Raw genomic sequence first — 19,713 nt, forward strand, 5'->3', positions numbered from 1 at the left:
GCCAAGCTCCTCCCACCAAGCCTGCCACGTGACAGGCCCGTGCTGGTCACGCACAGCCCCACAGGACAGCTGTCACCAGGAGGGGACCCCAGGACAAGTGCCCTGGGAAGATGATCCACTTTGGGACTGGGAAGTGGGGTGGCAGGAAAGAAGCAAAAAGAGGCCTTGTTAGGAAAAGCAGCAGGGCTGGCTCAGGGGGACCAAAGGGCTCCAAGTTCCCCTCTTGCCTGAGCCCACCCTTGCCCCCAGTCTTCCTTCATTCCTAAATGTTTTAGGCACAAATAGAAATGAACATCACACACAGCAAAAATGACTTTTTGTTTTAATTGCGGTAGCTTGTGGGGGCTCCCGGGGCGTACAGAGGTATGATGCGGTCCTCAGCTCTGGGGGCCATTCTTATGACCCTCCGGCTGTACGCAGGGGACAGGCCAGGTGCCTGGCTGGGCTGGGACAGTCGTTTACTGGGCTGGCACAGGCTGCGGGGTCTCCCGCCCACCCTCAGCAGACCCCTCCAGCCCGTTCTGCTCTGACCCCGGCTCCGGGTGCTCCAGAGCGTGCCGGGTGTCAGCCTGCCACAGCTGCACCAGGTCCGTGGGGGTCTTTCCTTCCTGGGGGAGACAAGAGGATATCTAGTCACCGTTCAGAAGTCTGGACGAAGAGGTACCCTCATCTACGCCAGTGGCTCCCAACTGGGAGCAACTGGCAATGTTGGAGACATTTTTGGTTATGACACTGGAGGAGGGGATGCTACTGGCATCTTGAGTAGAGGCCAGGGATGCTGCCCAAACATCCGACAATGCACGGACAGCCCCCCCACGACAAAGAGTTCTCCCGCCCAACACGTGTGCGGTTGAGAAGCCCTCATTTACACCTTCCCCTTGTCTTCCTAACTTTCCCATTATCTCCTCAGCCTCTCTTTCTTCTTTCATATAGCTAGCTTTTTTTAAAAAATTGGAGTATAGTTGATGTACAATATTATATAAGTTACAGGTGCACAATACAGTGATTCATAATTTTTAAAGGTTATACTACACTTATAGTTATTATAAAATATTGGCTATATTCCGTGTTGTACAATATATCCTTGTAGCTTATACCATACATAACAGTTTGTACCTCTTAATCCCCTCCCCCTATATTGCACCCCCAGCCTTTCTTGAGTCAAGGTCCCCCCTTACCCAATTCTCCTCTCTTTTGTGATTGCTCTGGGCCCCAAAGAAGAGCTTGGACGGGGGGACACAGGTTCCTAAAGGAACTGGAGGACCACAGGAGCCAACACAGGGTGCTAGGAACAATCGTGCTGACTGAGTGCTTAGCCTCCTTCCGGCTCTGTCCCGCCACGATTTTGGCCTCCCTGAGGCTGGACATTAGGACCGCCTGCAGTCTACTTGGGGGCCTTTGGGAAATCCTCCTCCTGTCCCTCCTGGCTGTTTTCTCCACTTAGATTTTCTGGATGTAGAGAAGCAGAGAGAGAGTTGGGAAGCCGGGTGGGCCCCCAATCTCCTGGGGCCCAGAGAAACCCTCCACTGTGACACTGTCCCAAGGGCAGGCCAGCCAAGTCCTGCTCAGTTCTGTCTTTCTTCCGAGTGCCCAGCACAGGGCCTGGGAGGGCAGCGCACACTGTTTACTGAATCAGGAAAGGAGTGGATTTACCAGGTTCTTGCTCATCATGTCAGCCCCGTGCAGGAGCAGCAGTTTGATGATTTTGTAGCGATTGAGCCTCACGGCGTCATGCAGGGCGCTGTCCCCTTCCTAGAACCAGTGAGACACTCAGCATGGCCCACGGGGGCATGTGGGAGCCCTCAGGGGGCATATGGAGCCCCCTATGGTGGGGCTGGGCGTGAAGGAACCCAGACACTCACTCTGTCTTTGGCATTGATGTCCAGGCCCAGGGATAGAAAGTGTTCCACGATCTCCACGTGCCCCGTCCGGACTGCCACATGCAGGGGGGTGCTCAGCAGCTGGGTGGGGAGGAATCAGGAGATGCTGGCTGAAGGGACCTGGACTGTGATGCCTCTGGGAGGCGGCCGTCTTAACTCTAGCCTAATCCTTCTCCCAAGGAGGGGTAGGGAACGCTGTAATTTCCCATCACCCTATCTGATGATCAGCTCTAAGGCATTACATGCCACCTCCTCGGGGAAGCCTTCTATGTTTCCCCTCTCACCCGGATGTGAGCTACTGCTCACTCCTCTGCCCTTTTAAAATAATTATAGTAGATGCCATTTACTGAGAAATGACTATGTGATGAGCACAGCAAAATCTTACAAAACATTAGCCTTATGTTGAATAAATAATTAATTTACATAAATTTTCCCATCCAACCTATACAAGAACTCTGCAAGACATTTTATAGATGAGCAACAGGCTCAGAGGCTGTCACTTGTTCAAGGTTATATACAAAGGATTGAGTGAATTAAAAATGGTGGATGAATAAATAAGTGAACAGATGAATAAATGAATGGATGGACGGATAGATAGACAGATAGAAGGATGATGAACGATGACACGGGTGAACAAATCCTGCATCTCTGGGTGGTCCCAAAGCCGCCAAGCTAGTGGATCTCTTCTCCTCCCCTCTCCTCTGCTCTTGCTCCCATTCCCAGATGGTAGTCTCCAAGGGGCTGCAGTTGATGGCAAGGACCCATCCCTGGGCTCTGCAGCCACTCCAGAAACCAGACTAGCTCACTACCCTCCTGCTTTCTGCTTTTCTACCCTCTGCTTCTCTCCCCACCACCCCTCCGCCCTGCTACCTCAACATCTGTGAGCATTATGGCCTCACCTTATCCCTCACGTTGGTGTCTGCTCCCCGACTTTGCAGAAGCTTCACCACCTCCAAGTGGCCCCCACGGCAGGCCCAATGCATGGCCGTGCAGTCCAGCTAGAAAGGAAGGGTGGAGCCTAATTGCAGAGCTTCAGGGAAGAAAGTGCCCTGGGGGAAAGGACCCCAGCCAAGAGGGCAGGCAGGTATCCAGGGAAGGATAGGGCCACTCCAATGACTGAGCAATGGATGCAGTGGAGCCGAAGAACCCTCGGGCTCCATCTCGTCCAAGCCAGATTTACAGAGGAGGCTCAGGGAGGAGATGCCCGCCCCCCGCCCCGCAAGGTCATACAACATACTAGAGGTGGAGCCTGGCCCCCGAGGCAGCTTGTTTATGTCCCAGGTTGGAGGTTTGCAGGGATAGGGAGTCTATGAGTGCTGGACCACCTCCTGCCCCTCACCCAATACCTGGCCTCTTGCTCACCCGATCCTGGAAGTCCACAGTGACCCCACTCTCTAGAAGCTTCTCCAGGATCTCCATGTGGCCCTCCAGGGAAGCTCGGTGCAGTGCTGTCCGGTGGAACTGTCCCCAGAGAAACTGTCAGGGCCTAAACTCTGGCCCCAGGCCTGAGCCCATCGCCCACCCAAGTTGAGCCCAGGCCTTATCCCAGCCCGATTCTGACCCCTGTGCCGGGTCCCCATATCTTCCATGTTCCGCCGGCTCCTTCATGCTCTATCTGGACCAGCCTTGGAGGCCTCCTGTGCACTGTGGACTCTGACCTTCCCACTGCCCCCTAAACACACAAGCTATTGCCTGTGCCCAAATGCCCATTTTGCCCATACTCCCTGTGAGTGCTTGATGAATTCTTGTAACTCCATGAAGATGCAGCTCAAGTGTCATCGACTTCTTGAAACCTCTAGGCCATAGCTGTCCCGGGGTCCAGACAACCCTCCACTGTGATAGACGGTCAAAGGCAAGCTGAGTCTTACTTGACTATTTCCCCTGAGTGCCTTGCCCAGGGCCAGGATGGGCAGGTGCACCCTGATTACTGATTCAAGGAGGGAATGAACTTCCTGTCCAATTCAGTCGGCTTTCGCTTTGGTCTCTTGAAACACTCAGGCCAGAGGGCATATCTTTCCATATTCTAATGAACCAGTTGTGCATCAGTCTCCCAGCTACTGTCAACCCTGGTCTTTTTGGTTTTGTGCTCCTAGCACAACACAGAGGCAGGAGATGCTTAGATAGACCAAGAGGATCAAAACTCTGGAATCTAAAAAGTGGAAAGGACATATAGTCTAAGCCTGCAATAATGCAGGCTGAAGGGGGTGACCGTTAATTTGCTCAATCCCAGGATATGATCTCGAGAGAGCATCCTACAAAGTATGAAAGAGGCAGTTTCAGGGAAAACAAAAAGAAGTATGACGGGTGACGGAAATATTTTGAAAATCGTGGGGATGGGTGCACAACATTATAAGTGTAATTAATGCCACTGAGTTGTGCACTTAAAATTTATTTGGCATGTCTCATGTTTTATATATATATATATATATATATATATATATATATTTTAACCATAAGATAAAAATAATTGTTAAAAGTATGATGATATACAATGCAACACAAAATATCATATCCAAGCATGTGCTTTAATAGTGTTTTCATTCGATAAATATGTATTGAAGAACTAATATTCTATTTGATCCCCATAACATGCTCTGAGGGGAGGAGCCAGTTTTACGAAGAAGGAAACAGGCACAGAGAGGTGACGGGCCCAGCCACAGGTCATAGAACTAGGGAGTGGTACAGGTGGGATTTGAATCCAAATCTCCTGGTCTTGGACTCTGTATTTGATTCCATTCCATTTTTTCCCCTAAAAATCCAGGTGTTTATTACTCTGGAGGTGGTTCAAGTTGGAAAGGGTCTAAGGATTTAGAAAAACTCCTGTGTGGGGAAGGGGGCATCCCACATCTTCTGAGGGGCCCCCTCCCAAAGGACACCCACGCCTCTTCTCAAAGAATGCACAAGCGGGCGGGGTGCGGGCATCAGCTCTGAAAGGGAGGCCGGCACAGGTGCAGGGCCCGATGGGAACATCACCTGATCGCAGGTGTCGGGGGAACCCCCGTCTGCCAGGAACTTCTCAATGACCTTCATTTGCCCCTCCACCGCCGCTTTCAGGAATGTCTCCGCGTCCACGGGGCCGGTCTGGAGAGAGCGAATGCAGTCCCTGGGGGCCGCTCCGCTGTGATCTGAGCCATTCCCCCTTCCCTGGCTCCCCCTGCCCACACAGGTGTCCTCCCCAGGACCCTTACGATCTCCTCCGGCTCTGGAGGCGGCTCCTGGGAGGCTGCCAGGGCTTCCCGCTTCTTCTGCTTGCGTTTTTTCCGCAGCTGGATGAGGTTCTGGATCCCACCCACGTCGATGATCTCCCTCCGCAGGTCTAGGGATGTTTTACGCACGCGCTCTTGACCCTGCGTGGGGATAGCCAATCAAGTCCCGCACTGGGGCACAGAATGTGGGGCTTGGGGACCTCTGAGCTAGGCTGGAGGTGGAGGACAGGGAGAGCCTCTCAAGGGAGAAAGAATCCAGGTTTAGCTCTGCCGCCTAGGACTAGGTGAAGCCAATGAGACAGACACAGATGCACAGGGGGCTTCAGGGGGCTGCTTGGGAGCTGCCCAGCTTCAAGGCTCCACATAGGGTGGGGAGTTGATGAGGAAATCTCAAGGGCAGTTCTTAGCCCAGGCCTCCAGAACAGGGTACGAATTCTCATATCTCCATGTAATTCTCTCTCTCTCCCTCCCTCCGTCCCTCCCTGCCTCTCTCTCTCTCTCTCTGGCCATAAAAGTAATACAGAAACATAAAAGCTCTGAAGAGAAAGCCCTTCTCTCCCAGAGGAACTTCTATCATAGCTCTGTTGATGCCCTTTCAGACATGCATCCTATGGGATCATCCTCCACGCAGTGGTCTGGAAACTCTGCTTTTCTCTTATCAGCGTGCAGATGTCTCCTGTCAGCACACACAGCCTCCCCCAGCCCACTAACACCTGCATCATGCCCTGTTGTATGGCTGCCCCATCACTGCCGCTTCCAAAATGAGTCCCCTGGGATCTTGTACACATGCAGATTCTGACTTAGCAGGCCTGGGGAGGAAAACTTCCCCCCTCTTCACTTCTAAGTTCTTTAGCTGGCCTAATAATTAAATTGATGTAAGACTGATTAATAGGAGAAAAACAAATTTAATTTCGGATGTATGGTAGTCCATAAAAATATGAGACTCAAAGAAGTGACCAAAGCAGGCAGCTTTTACACATTTTAGACAAAGAAACAATAAATTTGTGCCACATTGAAAAGACAAAGGAGTTTGTTTTTGGAGGAACTAATTAGTGAAGAAACAAGTTTTGTTTATATAGCCTTCTCAGTCCTGAATTCCTGAGATCTAGTGATAAGGAAGCTTTCTACTTTCCTGATATAGCAGGGTAACTTCCCATGGCAGATTTATTTGCTACTTTCAGGGGAACAAAGGAGGGTCAGAGTGTTCTTCTTGCACTGGCTTTTTCTCAGATAACTTTAATTAAAAATAATCAGTATGGGGCTTCCCTGGTGGCACAGTGGTTGAGAGTCCGCCTGCCGATGCAGGGGACACGGGTTCGTGCCCCCGTCTGGGAAGATCCCACATGCTGCGGAGCGGCTAGGCCCGTGAGCCATGGCTGCTGGCCTGCGCGTCTGGAGCCTGTGCTCCGGAACGGGAGAGGCCACAACAATGAGAGGCCCGTGTACCAAAAAAAAAAAATCAGTATGCCAAAGTGGCATATTTGGGGGTGGCATATTCTGCTCTCCTTTACAAGTATGAGATGGGGCCGAGATGCTGCATCGCTAACATCTCCCAGGGGTGCTGAGCTGCTGGAGGAGCACCAGGAGGGGCAAGGCCGTAACTGCCTGGTCTGTCTCCTGAGCGCGCAGATACTGGGTTCTCCTAGCACTTACCTTAACCTTTTGTAAGGATGGACTCTGAGGCCTGTGGTGCTTCTCATCCTCCAACACCAGCATCTCCATGGGCAGCTTCTGATGGGTGGTGGTTCCTCGGAGTTTCTGGTGAGCCAAGGACAGGACGGGTTCCAGGACTGCCTGCAGTGCCTCGGGGGCCAGATAGCCTCGCCCACAACAAATTCAAGGACCCCAAGGACCTCCTCCTGTGTGACCTCCCAGCCTGTCATCTGCCCCACTCCTGTCTGGTCCAGGAGGCCCCAGGTCAGAGCCGGCCTCCCTGGCCCCAACCCCAGTTCAAACACCTGTGTACTGACTGCCCTGTGTCCCCAGCAAAACAGGATTAAGGGCTACTGGAATGAGTTTTCATGAAATTAAACATACTCACTGTTTTCAAGCACTGAGGTTTTGGGTTTTTTTTTCTTTTTGGCGTTTAAAATTCACTTTGATGAAATACTTGAGATGAGATGATAGTTTTTTTTTTTTTTAGTGGGCTTACTTGACAATACAAAAATTTGGCAACTCTGTCAGTTACCAACTTCTTTCCCTCAGATTTTACTGATCCGTGAAATCCTAGAGCATGGAAACTGTTGCTCTCAGGGAACCTGAGGGGTGGAACCCGCAGCTCCCCAGCTCTCAGCTTGATGTGAACTCTAAGTATTAACCTTATTCTCATTTTAATAATATGGGGGAGACTCTGTCCAAGTCTCCTCCCCACTTGTAGCTCCAACCTGCTTGGACTACTTCCTCATGGCCACTTCCTCTCTTCTAAAGGAAAACACTCTTCGTTAAGTGCTGGCGCCCCTATCTCTGAAGTCCCCATGTACCGGAAACATTCGTCCAGGCTGGAGAGTGCCGAGTCCAGGTGGCAGCTGGGGAGGAATGATCTCCCTTACAGAGCTCTCAGCTGCCTTTGTCGTTCGACACCGAGCTCCGGTGTTATACTCTTCAAGTGTCAGTTGAGGGCTGATTTTCCAGGTCTTTATTTCGAATGTTCTGTTGCCCACTGGCATCTCCCTTCCATGTCAGGCTTACATGGTTTGAGGTCTCCCCAGTGCCGGCCTCGCCTGAAACGCTGCATCCTCACCCAGGGACAAGATCACCTAGGGCTTCAGCTACTACTGCATGTGGAGCCCTGGCTGGGCTCCTGGAGCATCTAGAGTGGGCTTGGTCTTAATCATCTTGGCATCCCCAGCACCGATGACAAGAGTTAGCACACAGTAGGTGCTCTGCAAATGTTTGGAGAATAAATGAATGAATGAGTTCACGGATGGTGGCAGGCGGGCTCAGCAGCTCTGCACACCTCCAAGTCCTCAGTGATGACCTAGCCCAGTAAGGCCCCTGCAAGAGAGCCTCAGCCCCTGGGCTGGTCTCCGAGACCCTCCTTCCCTACCCACCCCATGAAGTGGGTGCAGGCTGAACAGTGGTTCTCCTCTAAGAATGCCGCTGGGCTGGGGCCTGGTGGGAACAACTGGGGACTCTAACGCCTGCCCACGCCTTACCCAGACTCCATAGCCCCTCGCTTCAGATTTGTCTCTGTAGGTTGGCATACAGTAGGTGCTCAAGAAATGTTTATTGAATTGGGTGTTTGTCGGTGAAACACAACCCAACAAAACTTCCACCTTACTTCATCGATGGTTGCACAGAGGAAATGAGAGAACGCCTGTCCGATGCGTAGCACGGTGCCTGGCATGTAGGAGGCACCAGCGGTGAGGCCGGCTCTGTGGGTGCCTGGGGCCCTGACAGCCCTGCCGCTATATTTGTTGGATGAATGAATGGATGAGGACTGCTCCGTGTCCCCTTGCTGAAGGTCTCTGTGTCCAGTGGCAGCATTCCAGAAATGGCCCAGCAACATGACTCCCCTGCCTGGCCCTGGTGCACATGCCCTTGGGGGAGTGAGAAATGGCATTCCTGGAGATCCAGGGATGCGCCGGCGGGGACTCAGCAGGCTCAGTCCAGGTCCTTCCCAGCCAAACCTCCCCTCCCTTCCCTAGCCCTCATCTCTTCTTCCACCAGAGTCCTGACCCTTCCCTCTTCCTCACCTCCATTCAGTCACTCTTCCTTTTTTGAATGGAGTCTACATCTACCCTGATTTATCTCCTCCCTCCCATTCCTGTTAGGGCCAGTCTTTCCCCCTCCAAGTCCTTCTCAGGGCTGTCAGAGCTGCCTTCCCCAAACAGGTCAGGTGGCACCACCGTGCCTCACTCAACAACAGGCAGTGGCTCCCCACTGCCCACAGAGTATCTTTCATGTGGGCCTCACTGTCTGGTTTGTGCCCTCTCTCCCTTCCCAGCCTCAGCCCCTCCTGCCAGACTTTCTCCCGACAATCATGCTTCCGCTCACCCCAACGACAGGCGCCTGTTGTTTCCTTAACCTAGAATACTCTCCCCCCTCCTGACCTCCATCCTTCAAGGGCCATCCTTGAAGGCCTGGCTCAAATGCCCTCCTGTCCACAGAGAAGTCCTCGAGGGCCCACGGTCGGCATGCCTCACCCACCCTTTGTACTCCTTCACTTCTGAGTTACACCTCTATTTCACCCTTTTCCACTCTGCCTTGTTTCTTAGTTGACCGTGCACCTGGCAGATGTTGGCTAAAATGAACACAGAGCTGGTAAAGAGGAGGCAGGGGCTGACCTTCCTGAGCCTCTCATTCCTCCCAGCACTGGGATCTTGGAAGAGTAGACTCTAGGTGAAGTATTCATCTCCATAAAATGAAGAGTAGGACCAGCCCGCACCCTCCTCCCCGACTTCTTTATTCCAGAGAAAATACAATTGCCCAGAGCCCCATGCTCAGTCGCCTCCCCGGGTGTGGCTGGTGGTCCTAGAAAACCCATGCTTCCTTGGCCAGCATCCCTTTCTCACTCTGCTCCCCGTCTTTATCCTTCCTCAGGGACCAAACACTGGAGTTTTTCCTGTCCCAGCCTCCCAGCCAGCAGCTGGGGGGATCTCAGGGCCCCAGTCTGCAGGCAGCATCCCAGCTATCCTGCTCTGTGCAGCTCAGCCTGTCTCCTCGAGGCCCAGGTGGGTGGACAGGGTCTCGAGGAACCCAGCTTGGCTCGCCCACTCCACTGTCTCTCAGATTTGGGGGCTGAAGCCTCCATCTCCCACTGCCAGCAGCCCCCTCTCAGGAGCACCCTGCAGTAGAGCCAGCTGGGCCCCTGGGAACACCTGTCCTCCTTCCTTCCAGGTACGGCAGCCAGGCTCTTCCTTCCCTTGACAGCAGAGCTGGGTCTCCTCAGCACCCCCTTGGGCCCCACACCCCGCCCTACCTCATTCTCCTCCTCCTGTGCCAGCCGCTCCTCGATGAGTGCCGTGGCCCTCTGCACCTCCTCGGAGCCCGCCATGGCACCGTGCGCAACCCGCCCCTGCAGGCCCCGGGGCCCCAGGGGCTTTATATGCCAGGGCTCCCACCCCCGCCCTGCTAGGCGCCTCTGTCATGAGCTCACCGGCCCAATTCTCCAGCTGCCTCCCGACCTGTCACCTTCACCCCAGGCAGCCCTGAGGAGCAGGAGGCGGCAGGGACAGTTGCCACCCCCCAACCTCTGGCCTATTGGAGCCGGAGGGCCCAGTGCCCTGGGAGTGAGAGCGAGGACTGCAGGAAGGCGCCTGCCCAGCCTCTGTCCTGAGCACTGAGGCCCAGATGGGCCGGGCAGCCGCGCTGCACAAAGGATCGCTGGCTGCCCTTAGCCCTGATGGCGGTGCCACCTGCTGGACGCCTGCAAACCCTGCCCAGCCAGTGCCAGTGAGGGAGCCTAAAGGCCAAATGTGGGGACCCAAGATAAGCCCGCATCCCCAGGCCGTCCCGTGAAAAGGCCCTGCCTGCTCTGGGAAGGGGCAAGACTCTGCCTCATCTGGGCTGGAGTGCCAGGCAGTGGGTGGAGGTAAGGGCAGCCGCCTGCCTCTTTGCACGCAGCTCGCGCAGGCCTTTGCCTCTCTGGGGTCCCACAGCGCCCCCTAGTGAAGCACCGCAGCATTTGGCTGCAAGTCCACTTGTCCCTGACAGACCTCACCCATCAGTCTGTCGCAGGGGGCCTCTGTGGGACTTACAGGGTCTTGCTTCAAGGAGCCACTGGAAGGGCTGGAACGCAGCGCCAAGCCCTGCTGACGAAGACACCAGCTCTGACTGATCATCCTTCCCTCCCCGGTTTCCCAGTCAGGCCAACCTGACCGGTGCTCACTGAGAAAGAAAAATACTATCAACTGGAGAAGAAGCAGACCTGTACTGCTCAGTTCCGCACCTGGAACTGTGGGAGTGAGGCCTGGGTCACCACGACCCAGGCTGAACCTGCCAGTGAACCACAGACACCACAGCCCTGTGGTTCTGTGACACTCACGTGGCCTGCCCTCTGCTGAACCACCTTATCTAAGGTCCCCCTCTCTGCTTACGTGCACATTTTCCCCTAAGGAAGCACAAGACCCGGCTCCTTCTTCCCTCTGGTTCCCTTGCTGGCAAGCCGACACAGGCTCATCATCAAAATCTACCAGAGATTTTGCTTTCACGTCGCCAAGGGTGCACGCAGCATCTGCAGGACGTCCACACACATCTCAGTCCTGAGGGCCTGGCTCAGGGGGCTGGAGTCTGAAGCCAGCACCCTCGTGCTGCAGGAGCAGAGCAGCAGGTAACTAACGCCGCCTTCCTGAGGTGCTGCCTTCGCTTTCAAAGCGAGTTCACACCTGTTATCCCGTGTAATCCTGCCAGCAGCTGAGAGGGGAGGCAGGGCAGGCGGCATCACCTCCACTTTAAAGACAAGCAACGCGGGTTCGGAGGTTAAGAGGCTTTCCCGGAGGACCCACGAGAACACAGGCCCGCATACTGGCAGTTCACGGCTCACTCCACCGTACTCTCTGCGGTGGAGAGCACGGAGCAGTAGCTGCTCTACCCGGAGCAGCTGGGGAGGCCATGCACCCACCTGCTCCCGCCCCAGAACTGGCTCCAGGGCTCCAGAGAGCTACAGGAGAATCCAAAGCCAAAGCCAGGCAAGAGAGAAGGAAGGAGCAAAAGGCTTTATTGATAAATATGCAGACATGTCTGCACACAGGGACCTGCTGCGGGGCCGTGAGCGGGCTGCAGACCCCCCACTGCCGGGGTTACAGCCAAGAGATGGCCCTGTGCAGGCCTCTGCCATGACAGCCCAGCCATCGGCCACCACCTCATCTCTGCCAGCTGTGCTGGGGGCTGGGAGAGGCAGAGGCCGGCCTCAGGCTCCCCACCCCCGGGGCTCACGAGTGGTCCCCTCCCCTCTGGGGGGCTGGCACTGGGCCCAGGGCAGAGTCAGGGGGTAGGGGCAAGGGAGGGAGACAGCAGCTGCTTCAGACCCTGAGCAGAAAACCGGAGTGAGCACAGCCGGCAGCACCAGATGACAGATCTGGGCTCCAGGGGCCTCCGGGCTGGCCCTCGTGGCGTGAACCTGCCGCGGGGGAGGGGCAGGGTGGAGGGCCCTGGTTTGCCTTTTCTCTGACAAGGTTGGCAAGGCCTGTGTGTGGCAGCACACTGTTTCCTGGGTGCTGGGCACTGGTGGCCCACGGAGTCCCTGGGAAGCAGGGTCCCTTCAGGGCTCGCCCGGCAGCCATACACGGGAGGCTCCCCTGGAGAAAAGAACGGCTCTCAAAGGCAGCGGCAGGGTGGGGGTGCCTAGTGCTCCAGCCGGGAGGCCTCTCAGCCCTGCAGAGGCCTTCCCTGGTCTCTCTGCCCAGGGGTCCGTGGGCTCCTCAGTCCTGGGGCGGCGGGGGCTGGTTAATGATGACCTGGATGACAAAATCTTTCTGGATCTTGGTTTCCTGGAGCCGCGTGCGATCTGTGAGCAGCTTTCCAGAGAAGAACCATCGCTGCCAGGATGGCTCGATGCCCTCCTGGGTGTGCAGCTGCCTCTTGAGCTGCCCCACCGTGTCAGGCAGGCTGGCGCTGAGCCTCACGTCCTTGCCCGTGGAGAGGCGTACCTTCAGCGGGAACTCTCGGCGCACGCTGGGGGTGGGCTCGGGGGGCTCCAGGTTCTCCTCCTCAGTGTGCTCCAGAAGCAGGTTCACGGGTGGCGACAGGCAGTAGATGGGCAGCTGGTAGCGATTGCCCAGCTCATCGTAGCATTCACAGAGGGTGCCTGTGGGAAAGGCAGGGTGGTCAGAGTCGGCTTGGGGACCAACTGATATGGATTAACTTGTGTCCCCTCCACCGATTTCATGTATTGAAGCCCTAACCCCACCCCCACAGTGTCACTGTATTTGGAGATAGGGGCCTATATGGGAGCAATTAAGGTTAAATGAGGTCATATAGGTGGGGCCCTGATCCAGTAAGGGTTAGTGCCCTTACAAGAAGACCAGAAAGCTCAAGCTCTCTCTCTTCTCCCACAATGAGGACATAGAGAGCAGGTGGCCATCTACAAGCCAGGAAGAGAGCTCTCACCAAAAACCAAATCAGCTGCCACCTTGATCTTGGGCTTCTCAGACTCCAGAACTAAATTTCTGTTGTTTAATAAGCTACCCAGTCTGCAGTATTTTGCTATAGCAGCCTGAGCAGACTGATACACCTGTCATGGTCATCCCACAGTCCTCAAACCCACCCTACAGGCAGGTCTTCCTGGGACAGCTGGTGGGAGCTCAAGGCAGAGGCAGGAAGATCTGGGCTGACATTCTGGCTCCACCAGGTACTGGCTCATTCAACCCTAGAAAATTACTTAACTTTTCATTTGTTCATTCAACAACTCCTTCCTGAGCATATGTGCTGGGTGCTGGGGTTACAAGGATGAATGAAATAGCATAGGCCCTGCTGTTCATGACTTATACCCAGTGGGCCTCAATCTTCTTACTTGTACAATGTGTTACATATAGTAATATATTGATATTTACTGTATCTTGAGCACGAGCTAAGTGCTGGGACTGGACTAAATGATGTTATGTGTATCTTGTTGAATCCTAACAGCCATCCTATGAGGCTGGTATTACCACTTTATAATTGTTTAGTCACTGAGGCTTTAAATTCAAGAAGCTCACGGTCACATAGCTAGGAAAGAGACACTTGGTTAAAACCCAGTCTCTGACTCTATAGAGTTTCCATTGTTGCCCTCTGCTTTACATAGTCCCAGGGCCATTATGAAATTAAATGAGATAATGCAGCAGAAGCTTCTAGCTCGGTGCCCAGCAAATAATAATACTCAACAGAAGGTTGTTACCTGAGATGTGCTGGGATCTCAAAGGGCCCTGAGCAATCTTTAGCTTGCTCTCATCACACCGCCTTGAGGTTTGCTGGTGTCTTTCCACGCCCTCGTTAGGCAAGTGGGGACTGTGTCTCATTTTTCTTGGTGTCCCACTCCTGGACCATGTTCATGAGGGCTGCTTGAATGAACAAGCGACTAGCCACACCTGCCACCCACCAGCCTGGATGGGAGCTCCTGACATGGGGCTGGCCACTGGCTCTCCTCCACCCTGACGGCCCCCTCACTCCGGTGGGGAAAGCCCCCGCCCTGCCTGCTCACCATGTGGCAAGGTGATGCTGGCTCCGTCCAGGATGGCCTGAGCCAGCTCGTGGTCGTTGGCCTCGGCTGCATAGGCGGCAGCCTTGAGGGCATCCCAGATCTCCTTGCGGCCCTCGAAGGCGGGCGCTGTGTCCCAGAATTCATCCCTCTTGCTCCGCAGCTGCCCATCGGTCATTGGGTAGTCGCTCTTCCACTTCAGCCTCTCCTTCTTCAGGGGCTCGTTGCGTCCTGGGCAGGACAGAAGGGAGAAGCTCAGCATCTAGAAAGCCAGAGCTGTGGTCCACCCTCTCCCAGCCCTGCCTCCCTGGCCCTCACTGCAGTGGCTCCTGAACGTTCGGGTCTCCGTGCCCTTTCCTGGAGTCAGGGAAGAGTCTGGAAACTGCACACACCCAAGCTGGGGGTGTAAACCACTTCTGTTAGCAGACGCAGCATGTACTGCCTTTGTTGTTGTTGCTGCTGCTGTTGAAGTCTTAATTTTACTGTCTTTCTTTGATAATAAAGTAGGACGTGTTCAGTACTTTTAAAATCTGTAAAGAATGTAAAAAATTTTTAATCTGAAAAAGATAACTGCCAGGGTTTATGGAGCCAGCTTGTGCCGGATCACAGGCTGGCACTGTAGCCTCAAAATGCCCCGGCAGACGGGGAAACGAAGACCCAAAGAGCTCGTCATTGGTCTAAAGCCACACAGGTACCAATTTAATACCAGGCTTCCAGACTCAGAAGGCCACCCTCTGACCACTGTCTGTACCGTGCTGCCACTGGGGAAAACTTACTTAAGAATTCCACCATTCAGAAGTAACTACTGCTGACACTTAGACATATTTCCTTCCAGCTTTCTTTCCCCCATTTTTCTCAGTAGAGTTGGGCTCGTATCATACAATTTATTTTAAAAATATTCCTTGTTATAAAGAGGGTTTAAAATGTTTTCATGCCAATATACAACTTTCTGTTTATTTCACACTTATATTACTGTCCATGTATATTCCCATGACTGAAAATTATAAACGTTTTTAATGTCATTATTAACGTTCCACTATAAAGTTACAAAGAATGTTTTTAGAACCATAACCAACTAACCAAAAAATCCCTGCAGCCTCTGAAGAAGAAAACAATTCTGTTAAATGTCATCATTCTTGTTACCCAGCTCCAAGACAACTCCAGACCTCAGTCAAGATTGAGGGAAGAAGCATCTCTCAAAGGCTTTCGGAAGCTCAGGCACCTCAAAGCTGAATGAGCCACAGCAGTGAGGTCTAGAGTACTTGGCTCCCGCTATAACTCAGAGCCTGGGTGAGATGCGGAACTAAGGCTGAGGACTGCCCCCACGGGCTGGGGCAGGAGTGGCGGCTCCTCAGGGGAAGAGAAGAACATTCACTGTCTACCAACTGTGTGAAAGAAAACCGTGTAAGCACTTTACTTATATGTATATCATCCCATTTCACCCTTCCAATGGCTTTAGGTGGTAGGTGTTATTATTACTACTTCACAGATGATGGGACAGGCAGAGAGATTAAATGACTCGCCCGAGGTCACACAGTAAGTGACAGAGTGAGAGTTCCACCTCAGGTCAGACTGAATCCACAAACGGCCCTCCTGGGGGTTTGCTGCTACCAGTGCAGACAGAAAACTCTCAAGCCAGACATTTAATCTGAAGTGTTCCTAGGTTAGCCGAAGGAAATGCAAATCCTCTTTGTAGGAAAATAACTTCAAACCAGGCCTCAAAGAATTCCTGAGATGAAGTTCCGAGAAAAACAAATAACAAGGTCATAGTTTTTTTGTTTTTGTTTCTGTTTTTTAATCACAGCATACAAAGAAACAAGGCAATATGAGTCTGAGCCAGCAAAAACAACAGGCAATAGAATCAGACTCACAAAGACTTCAGATATGGAATTCATCAGACACAGATTACAAAAGAACTGAGTTTAAGAAAGGCAAGCCTTCACAATATGAAGAGGGTATGGGAAAAACACCCACATAACTGTCATCAGAAGTATTCTGTGTGAGCAGTAGAGGAGAAACACTAGAGATTTTTCTTTATAATGGGCTACTGATAAATGATGTTGGGACTACAGGTTCTCCATATAGAAGAACATGCAACAGGAGTCCTACCTCATGCCAGCCACAAAAATCAAAACCAGGTGACTCGGGACTTCCGTGGTGGCGCAGTGGTTAAGAATCCGCCTGCCAATGCAGGGGACATGGGTTTGAGCCCTGGTCCGTGAAGATCCCACATGCTGCAGAGCAACTAAGCCCGTGCGCCACAACTACTGAGCCTGTGCTCTAGAGTCCACGAGCCACAACTACTGAGCCCGCGTGCTGCAACTCCTGAAGCCCACGTGCCTAGAGCCCGTGCTCCGCAACAAGAGAAGCCACTGCAATGAGAAGCCCGCAGCCCCAGTTCACCGCAACCAGAGAAAGCCCGCACGCGGCAATGAAGACCCAACACAGCCAAAAATAAATTAAAAGAAAAAAAAGCCAGATGGCTCAAAGGTTTAAGTGTGAACGACAGAAAGGAGGCAGAAGGCAGCACAGAAAATGACAGTATTGTCCATGTGCTTTTTTGAAAAGGTTTGGCCTGGAGGTGTTTCTGCCTGGATCAATCAAGTAGCTCTGCATCATGATTTCTGACCCCCTTTCTCTTTGGTCCTTTAGCATTGATGACTCACTGACAAGAGCTTTGATCCATCAGGACTCACAGGCATTATGCAGTGACACCCTCGGGACCTCTGGGGTGCAGCATTTCTGCCTCTCCACTCAAGGACCCAGACGTCAGGGCTTTTTAACTTCTTGAGCTGTTTTCTAAAGTTTTCCTTTCTCCTTCCTCTTTGCCAGATGTCAGTTCTTACTGGTCTCCATCTAACTGCAGCTCCTATTGGGTAGAGGTCAGGCCCAGCTAATGGGCCACTCCTAATCTGCTGAGAGTTGAGAAAGCTTTGTCAGCACTGTCAAAATTGAGAGCATATGGCTCTAGGAAAGAGGCTTCCTAAAGAAGAAAGAGACTAGGCTTCGGGACATGTGTTCTTCCTGCTCAGATGCCCCACCACCCCCTTACTTAAATGGTCAGGTTTTGGTTCTGTCCCTGACAATCAAGGTTGCTGGACTGGAGACCTCAGGACACCTGACATGTAACTGTGTATGAATGCATCTCACTCTTTAATATGAACACAGCCCCATGGTGTCACCTTTCAAAGCTGTCACCTCAGGAGGCCCCCAGTACCTGAGGGATGCTTTGCTCGAATACCTGGCCTTCAGAGTCCCCTCCCCTCCACACGGAGAACAGCATGCTTTCCTGTCTGCGCTGTCAGAGACACACTTCTCACCCCAGGATGGACACGATGCCGGTGAGCCTCCCCAAGTATTAACTGCATCTCCATCACCCAAGACACAAGGGCTTAAAATTTCTTCGCCCTGCACGCTGGTCCTTTCAGGCTGAAAATATGAGAAAATATTAGAATGGGGTGGGGGTGGGGGTGGGGGTGGGAAGGGGGAGGGTTGATGTAAGAAAAGGGCAGCAGAAGCCCAGCTGTCTCAGCTGTCACTGCACTTCTTTGCCAGCAGGGGGCAGGCGCAGCACCTCGGGCCAGGGGCTGGCTCCCTTCACAGTGAGTCAAACACAGCACAAAAATATGCAGCGAAGTTCCCCAGGCCCAAGGCAAGCATGCATAAGAGACATGCCAAAATGTCCAGATCCCTACACACTAATGCTGACAATTTTAGGCACAAATACAGACAAAACAGAAAAGGAAGTTTTTACTCCAAACATTAAAAAAAGCAAATTGATGATGAGTATTTTAAATTTCATTTACTTAAAAGAAAATGATGTTTTATAGTTAGTTGAGTCAAAAAATATTGGGCAGTGGAAGGGGTGTGAACACTTTCATATGCTGTACAAATTGCTACAAACTTTCTGGAGGGTATTTGCTATGATACCAAAAAACTTAAAAGTGTGCATCCCTTTGGCTCACCGATTTGGCTTCTAAGAAAGTATTCTAAGAAAATAATCACAAGCGTGTGGGGAAAGTTCACCTACAAAGCTATTTAGCTCAGCCCGGTTTTCTAGAAATAAATTAAACGCACAGGAGAAAGGCTACATTAACATCTGTGCATCCCGAGCAGCCATTCTGTAATGGGGCAGAAGGAGGCTGAGTAACACGGGGAAATGTGCATCATACAGTGAAAAAAAAGGGTTAGAGAACAGCCAGTGCACTGTGCTCCAGTTTTTATTTCTAAAAACGTATGTAGGGCTTCCCTGGTGGCGCAGTGGTTGAGAGTCCGCCTGCCGATGCAGGGGACACGGGTTCGTGCCCCGGTCCGGGAAGATCCCACATGCTGCGGAGCGGCTGGGCCCATGAGCCATGGCCACTGAGCCTGCGTGTCCGGAGCCTGTGCTCCACAACGGGAGAGGCCACAACAGTGAGAGGCCCGCATACCACACACACACAAAAAAACACGTATGTAATATTATATATATTAAAAAGACTGGAAGGATTTACACCAAAATGTTAACAGTGGTTATATCTGATTGACAGTTACCAATGATTTTATTTTGCTTTTATTTTCCAAGTTTCCAACAATAAGCATTAATTATTTTAGTAATAAGAATAATATAATGAAAGTTGCTGACAAGTAAAAAGGGTACATAAAGTTCTGAGGAGCAGCCACAGAAAAGGAGGAAGAGTTTGGGGAGCTGAGAGGTGGGGTTTGAGGGTGGTGGTGAACTGAGAGCCCAAGGCCCACAGCCTCTAGGATTTCAGTTGCTGGCAGCTCTGGGTGACTCTGTTCAGGGCCAGGCAGGCTCTGTTGGTTTCAGCAGCAACAGCAGCAGCAGCATCTAGTGGCCTCTACTTATGTCTCCACCTGTCCTAGATAAGCTCCAGGTCAAAAACAGAGTAACAGAAATGGTCCTTATCCCCAGTGAAGTTGACGAAAGAGAGATTTAAAAACAAAATAAAAGATCAAAGTACACACCTGTATGGGGAGGGACAAAACGCCCATGACAATCATGGGTCTCTATGATTGTGGTGGGAAGGGAACTGAGCAGAGAATGTATGTTTCTGAGTAGATGCAAAAGCTGGGGTGTTGAGGGTTGCCTGAAATACCACTTGTGTTAGGACCTGCTGAGGTGCTGGTTAAAAAGGCAGCTTCGGACTTCCCTGGTGGCGCAGTGGTTAAGGATCCGCCTGCCAATGCAGGGGAAATGGGTTCGATCCCTGGTCCAGGAAGATCCCACGTTCCGCGGAGCAACTAAGCCCGTGCGCCACAACTACTGAGCCTGTGCTCTAGAGCCCACGAGCCACAACTACTGAGCCCACGCGCTGCAACTACTGAAGCCCGCACGCTCTAGGGCCCGTGTGCCGCAACTACTGAGCCCGCGTGCCACAACTACTGAAGCCCATGCGCCTACAGCCCGTGCTCTGCAACAAGAGATGCCACCGCAGTGAGAAGCCCGTGTACCACAATGAAGAGTAGCCGCCGCTTGCTGCAACTAGAGAAAGCCTGCGTGCAGCAACAA

At 52.6% G+C, this 19,713-nt stretch overlaps 2 protein-coding genes across 3 annotated transcripts in view; both read right to left on the reverse strand.

Moving 5' to 3' along the window:
- Positions 1 to 317: 317 nt before the first annotated feature.
- Positions 318 to 10,705, reverse strand: ANKRD2 (ankyrin repeat domain 2). Of its 2 annotated transcripts, none has more exons than XM_079900126.1 (9): positions 10,185 to 10,705; positions 6,740 to 6,844; positions 5,069 to 5,227; positions 4,854 to 4,961; positions 3,243 to 3,341; positions 2,780 to 2,878; positions 1,863 to 1,961; positions 1,654 to 1,752; positions 318 to 608 (listed from the first exon to the last, which is right to left on the reverse strand). In XM_079900126.1, the coding sequence occupies exons 2-9, from the start codon at positions 6,806 to 6,808 to the stop codon at positions 459 to 461; spliced, it is 882 nt and encodes a 293-aa protein (XP_079756252.1). In that variant the 5' UTR covers positions 6,809 to 6,844; positions 10,185 to 10,705; the 3' UTR covers positions 318 to 458. The 2 variants fall into 2 exon arrangements, with proteins under 2 accessions (XP_079756252.1, XP_079756251.1); XM_079900125.1 differs by lacking the exon at positions 10,185 to 10,705 and adding an exon at positions 10,008 to 10,133.
- Positions 10,706 to 11,543: 838 nt separating this feature from the next.
- UBTD1 (ubiquitin domain containing 1) overlaps positions 11,544 to 19,713 on the reverse strand; it is a 52,471-nt gene continuing 44,301 nt past the window's right edge. The window contains exons 2-3 of the mRNA XM_079900135.1: positions 14,205 to 14,432; positions 11,544 to 12,833 (exon numbers count right to left, since the gene is read on the reverse strand). Coding sequence (XP_079756261.1) covers positions 12,448 to 12,833; positions 14,205 to 14,432 — 614 coding nt within the window. The 3' untranslated portion in view covers positions 11,544 to 12,447. The remainder of the gene's footprint in view (positions 12,834 to 14,204; positions 14,433 to 19,713) is intronic.

The sequence above is a fragment of the Stenella coeruleoalba genome (genome assembly GCF_951394435.1).
Source record: "Stenella coeruleoalba genome assembly, chromosome: 16".
In the NCBI taxonomy this organism is placed as follows: domain Eukaryota; kingdom Metazoa; phylum Chordata; class Mammalia; order Artiodactyla; family Delphinidae; genus Stenella; species Stenella coeruleoalba.

Excerpts from the sequence above, each read along its gene's own strand:
- ANKRD2 (XM_079900125.1), bottom strand. The coding sequence starts at position 10,082 with ATGGCGGGCTCCGAGGAGGTGCAGAGGGCCACGGCACTCATCGAGGAG. Across the intron at positions 4,962-5,068 it reads CTCCAGAGCCGGAGGAGATC|ACCGGCCCCGTGGACGCGGA; the intron begins GTAAGGGTCCTG and ends CGCTCTCTCCAG. Across the intron at positions 3,342-4,853 it reads CCCCCGACACCTGCGATCAG|TTCCACCGGACAGCACTGCA; the intron begins GTGATGTTCCCA and ends CTCTGGGGACAG.